The sequence below is a fragment of the Dichomitus squalens genome, assembly GCF_000275845.1.
Source record: "Dichomitus squalens LYAD-421 SS1 unplaced genomic scaffold DICSQscaffold_91, whole genome shotgun sequence".
NCBI lineage: Eukaryota > Fungi > Basidiomycota > Agaricomycetes > Polyporales > Polyporaceae > Dichomitus > Dichomitus squalens.
In genome coordinates, this window is record NW_006766973.1 from 75341 (window position 1) to 80858 (window position 5518).

Here is a 5518-nt window from a genome sequence, read left to right on the forward strand (position 1 = left end):
GAGCTGTACGAGTTGAGGAACTGTCTCCCGGGCTTGCAATCGCCGTTCATACCTTGGGGACAAGAGTTCCCACCTTTGCGTCAGTCCTTCGGAAAGCGAGACAGAGGTGTTACAAGAACAATACCTGTCGAGCGGCTTGAAGCTGGCTCGAGTGTGTCCAACAGCAGGATGTTTCTGGCCAGGGATTGAGTCAGACTATTCAGCAACGAGCAACGAGCTGACCCATGCCGAAAATAATTGTTGTGACCGCTTTGGCACTAATTGACCGCTGACAAAGTTGTCCATCACTGTCTACTCCTCAGGCTGCACCCGACGCCTCCGAGTCAGACCAAGACTCGATTTCCTCCTCCTCGGCTCCCTCTCCATCCACCTTGACATAATTGCCAATGTGCTCGCTTGTGAGCAATGGAAGCGGGTGTTCTGACAGCGGCTTCATCGGCCTTGCACTCTGGGCAGCTGCTGGCCCCTGGTCGAGCACATACAGCGACGTAAGGGCTCCAATCTTGCGGGAATGTGAGGGTTTGCCGGCAGGATTGGAAACAGGCCGTGCTCGGGCCTTGTTGACATCGCTACGCTGGCGGCGCTGGTGTGGCTGGGGCAGTTCTAGCCCAACAGGCAGGGCGAGCACGGGCTTGAGATTGTTGGGGTGGAGGACAAGTTCCTGCACAGCGGGTATTGCAGACTTGGGTACAGGACGTACAGCGTGTCCGGAGCTCGTGAGCAGATGCCGGAAATTCTCAGGGTTGTACTTTGGTCCCCTGACTGTAAGCGGAAGTGGGGGGAGAGCGGCCGCAGCTATGACGTGCGGCAGGACACTCTCAGGGTCATGCAGAGCACGGGCACGGACATCGGGAGGTGCTCTGACAAATCTGAGGGTGCCGCTCAGCCAGAGGTCTTTGAGTAGACGGAGGGGCCTCACGCCACCCTTGATGTTGCTGAGGTTAGTGAATGGAATATGCCATGGCCAGCCATCCAGTGCCCAGCCCAAGCACCAGATGATCACTCGGGCATACTCCTCAGCGCTGTAGCACATGCACATGTCGGAGATGCCCGTGATGGCAGCTGCAGAGAGATAAGATGCGTGATAAGGCCTTGATGCGATTGACAGGATGCTTACCAAGCTTTGCGTCAAGGGCATTGCGCAACTCGGCTCGGATAATGTCCCTCGGGGGCCTGGGAGTCTTGCGCTGCAGCTCAGAGTAGCATGGGACGAATGGAATGAAGGTGAGGGGCTTGGATGCAGCTGGCATGACTGGAGATGTTGGATCCAGATGTCCAGAGTGTATATTTAAATAGGATATCATTTTTGCAAGAATGCGCACATCTGAGGCCCGCTAGCATCCAAATACATAGCAGTGTCCGAGGGAAGCTACTCTGTGTGCCGACATTGACCCTGAGCCAGTTCACAGGTCCTTCCAGTGCCCGACTCCACAGGCTGTTTCTGCCGTTCTCCGTCTTTCAGACTCATAGGCTTCCTGGTCGCAAGCGGGGCGCCCGGCAGTCTTCTGGCAACAGAGACAATGTTCGGCAGATTCAAGGTTGTGCATGCAAATCTGGAGCACTGCATGATTCTGGTTTGAGTGGTTGGATGAAGGCGCAAGCCTGAGAGCAGGCAAGGTGCAAGTATAAGTTGCACCAAAAGGTAGGGGGCTGTTGGAAATTCATTTGCTTTCCCATGAGGTGGTGTTGTGAGCGAGTGGATCTGAATCGGACAGGACGCCCGGCAGATGTCAGTACTTGTGTGACCGCCACTGGCAAATTTGTCTTGTGTGTGTGAGCTGATTGTGCGTTGCCCTTTCCTGCGGTGACGCCGGAACAAGTTGAAGTGGCCGGCTGGATGATTCTGCGGAATGCGGGGAGGATTGTAGACAACAGAAATGTGTTGTTATGTACTCTACGGTGATAATACACAACTTGTGCTATCGACAGTACTAGGAGCACCTACCTTGATTTACACAACAGTTTTCTCAAGACAATACTCGTCTCGTTCGCTTCCCTGAGCCAGACGAGATGCCATTCTTCATGCATCTGCAAAGTGGTTGCTCGTTTTCCACCACATCCGTCACCTGTCCTCCACAATTGATTTGCTGCCTGCATGCAAAATTCAGCTCGAAACAACACTCCCACCGGTCTTCTACGATGTGCACGCGAAATACATATTAAAACGACGCTCCCATTACTCACCTTCGCACCCATCTTCCGCAACGCGCGCGCAAAATTCAGTTCCCCACAACCATTGCTCACCTCCACATCCGTGTCCGTGTTTCTCTCCCTGGCATCTCTCCCTCTCCGCTACTCTCTCTGGCAGCCCCTTCGCGACCCTGCCTCCGAACGCCGCGCACAGACCTCGGCACCAACAACAGAAAGAAGACGCACCTCGCTTCCGGTCCGCCGACGTGTGTATACACATCATACCCGCCTCGGCTGTCCCGTCAACCTCGATCCACCCGTCAACCTCCGCCTCTCCCGACTCGGTCGCGAAGAGACGGCACTGCTTCACAATCGAGTTCTCTCCCTCCGTCAGCTACCTCACCTCATCTACTCGCCCTCCTGTCTCTGTGGTGATTGTCGGGCACACCGCGTTGACTCCGCATCCACACCATGAACACCTTGCCTCCTGATCACGCTTTGTGAACCAAGGACCCACGCAGGCCGTACGCCGAGTCTACACCCACTTCCGCCACCCGCTCGCGTCCCACCCCTTCTCGAACTCCTCGGCCGAGAACTTCCGCACGGCCCACGTCCGCGCCCGCGTGCGCATCGCGAGGTCCTCCTCGGCCGACAGCGTGAGCACCGTGCGGAACGCCTCCGCGAACGTCTCCGGGGTCGTCGCGTGGAACCCCGTCGGCTCGCCCTCGAACGGCACGACGATGTCCAGCAGCGGCCCGCCCGACGCGTGTGCGACGACGATCGCCCCCGCGGCCTAGAAGACGAGTGAGAAAGGGGAGCTCAGCGAGCTGTCGTACCAGGCAAGCTATCGTGAACTGCGGCGCACCATGAACTCCACGATGTTGATCCCAAAGTGCTCGTCCACCATCGTCCCCAGCCCGATGCTCGCCCGCCCCAGCCAGCCCAGCATCTCCGCAAACGACGCGTTCACCACAAACCGCACCTGCTCCTGCACCCCGAGCTCCCGAGCCAGCGCCCGGAGGCCCTCCACGCGCGTCGCGTCCCCGACGTTCCTGCTCCCGCCCACAAGGACGAGCTGCACGGCCGCGGGGTTCGGCGCCCTGTACTCCGGGTACCGCTCGAGCAGCTCACGGAACGCGTGCAGCTGCGCGGGGTGGTCCTTCTCCGGCCGAAACTGCGCGATGCTCAGGATGACGCGTTCGCGGGGCGCGAGGGGGAGCGCGGCCATCTGGTGCGTGTCGCACGAGGGATACACGATCTGCGCCTCTTTGGGGGACGCGCTTCGGCGGCGCGAGAGGAGCGAGAGGAGGACGAGCGGGGGGAGGAGGTGGACCGCGTCGAGGAGCGTGTCGGAGTATTGCAGGATGGAGTCGACGTGGCCCTTGGTCCACGAGGAGTTGACCATGATGAAGCGCGCCTGGCGCAGGGAGTACGCGTAGTAGTACATGAATATGCGGTAGTACCTGCGGGCTACGTGCGTCAGACGCATCACATACGGGTCAGACCCAGGCGCGACGCGGGTACGCACAGCAGTTTGCCGGCGCTAAGGACGGGAGATGAGGAGATGACGCCAGAGTTGGTGTGTCCTGCAGCGCGGTTCTTCACGCGGGACACCATTGTCGTGCTGATCGTGGGGTAGTGGACGTATGCGCCGACGGGAATGATTCCCAGTAGTGAGACGACCGGGAAGGTGAATGCATACCCCATAGTGTCTGCACGGCTTGTTATGACGACGCCTCGAATTTGAACCGGAACGCATGCGCACCGATGAATAGGTCTGGTATGAGGATTGACATGGCCTCCCAGACGAGGTACATGGAGCCGATACTCTGACCCAGGAGGGTGAAGCGAGGCCATGTCGAGTCTTCGACTAGATACCGAGATTCCAAGAAGACAAAATGAAGGGATTGAGGCGAGAGCTCGATGTCAAATCTTGCCTGTGTAGGGTGAGTGTGTGGGACGAAGCAATGCGGGTGCGCCTCGTACCTTCACTTTCTCTATGATCTTCTCCTTCGTTGTGTCGGTGTCTCCACTGTAGACAACAGAGATGATGTCCGGCTCTTTTCGTTGGATGGCCGACACGGCAGCCCACAGGACGCGCTCGCCCCCGCCTCCGGCGTTACTTGACAATGCTACGTGAGATGAGAGCTACATCCGCTACGCTACGCCTCGCGATGCTCACCAATATGGATGGAAGAAGCCTACGATCTTCTTCGCGCTCTGTCCCTCTACCCCAAGCTCAGAGAATAGCTTCTCCTTCTGGTTGACATTTCTCCTGCGCAGTCCCAGTATTTGGCCGATCGTTTGGGCGACGAAGAGCGCGAACAGGAAGCCGGTAAGGGCCAAAATCATGGTGTGCGAATGCAAGAGATAGGATGACCCTATAGCTCAGGTCAGAAAACCAGAAAGGAGGGAAACAGAAAGCAGCGTGAGCAAGAAGAATAAGGAGGAAGGAGACAGCGTTCAGCCACCGACGTCGCCAGCAGATAGTGTACATGGCAGAAATGTTTTCGGCTATTCTGCCGGCAGATATGGCAGATATGGCAATTGCCAAGGTCGGCAGAAACTGGCAAATATTTAAGCGCCTCCGTGGAGAGACATCCAGTCTGGAGTAAGTTCGCCTTGACATACATTCGTCAGAGTGCCTGAGGTAGTACCCGCAGCTCTTGGAAGCTTACCAGTCGGCTTCATATGAGTCTTCCCAGATTCCTGAAGGGGTGTAGCGCATCAAGAGCGGTGTAGGCTGTTCCTCATTGTTTTGGCGCCGGATACACTCACTAGAGAACAAGGTCAGACCACTGAGTATCGTCCGGGGTCCACAACACGCGGTGCTTTGGCAGCCAGCACAAACTAGTACTTTCACAGAGCTTTCGATGAGTACCCAGGCGTCAGAAGCCCGCGGGAACCGCCCCCTACGACCATTTTCTGGCATGGGCGCTAATGACATCTGCCAATATTTGCCAGCGTAGGTGTCACAGTTTTCTCGTGCCACGTGACCTGGGGGTCATGTGAACCAGGACAGACGCTCACCTCGACCACGGACAACTCGTATCGGAAAGTGGAGGAGCCAGGATCGAACCCAGGGCCTTGAGGGGTCCGGGAGCGCCCATCTTCACTCACGGACAGGTGACCTACATGCCAGCAGGGGGCGCTTACTCATGAGCAGGAGTCCGGACTTGGCATGACTCAGGTGTTAGTCATGAGGACACCATGTGACAGGTCAGGAGACAGGACACGAGTCAGCAGACTCTGACCAAGCAGGGACAAATAGGTACCTGGTCTGTGCACCGTTGTAATTGTATAAATAGTAGGGGGTCTGAGGCAGGGAACCTCAGACTTGATCTTCTCGTCGATCACCCATCTCTTCTGTAGGTAGCTAGCAGCCCTA

The 5518-nt window shown here is 57.3% G+C and overlaps 2 protein-coding genes across 2 annotated transcripts; both read right to left on the bottom strand.

Moving 5' to 3' along the window:
* Positions 1 to 859: 859 nt before the first annotated feature.
* DICSQDRAFT_72297 (uncharacterized protein) lies at positions 860 to 1138 on the bottom strand (the record flags this gene model as incomplete). The annotated part of the gene is made up of 1 exon (XM_007371177.1): positions 860 to 1138. A coding segment is annotated over one exon (279 nt), but the record flags the coding sequence as incomplete, so codon positions are not given.
* Positions 1139 to 2073: 935 nt separating this feature from the next.
* On the bottom strand, positions 2074 to 4548 carry DICSQDRAFT_158064 (mannosyltransferase). Its single transcript, XM_007371178.1, has 6 exons — positions 4313 to 4548; positions 4117 to 4252; positions 3896 to 4067; positions 3659 to 3842; positions 2996 to 3593; positions 2074 to 2923 (listed from the first exon to the last, which is right to left on the bottom strand). The coding sequence occupies exons 1-6, from the start codon at positions 4480 to 4482 to the stop codon at positions 2666 to 2668; spliced, it is 1518 nt and encodes a 505-aa protein (XP_007371240.1). The 5' UTR covers positions 4483 to 4548; the 3' UTR covers positions 2074 to 2665.
* Between the last annotated feature and the right edge of the window lie 970 nt (positions 4549 to 5518).

Bases quoted from the DNA above. Each gene is read 5' to 3' on its own strand.
- DICSQDRAFT_158064 (XM_007371178.1), bottom strand. From the start codon at position 4,482: ATGATTTTGGCCCTTACCGGCTTCCTGTTCGCGCTCTTCGTCGCCCAA. The intron at 3,843-3,895 runs GTGCGCATGCGT...CAAGCCGTGCAG, and splicing joins CATACCAGACCTATTCATCG to ACACTATGGGGTATGCATTC. The intron at 2,924-2,995 runs GTGCGCCGCAGT...CTCGTCTTCTAG, and splicing joins TCAACATCGTGGAGTTCATG to GCCGCGGGGGCGATCGTCGT.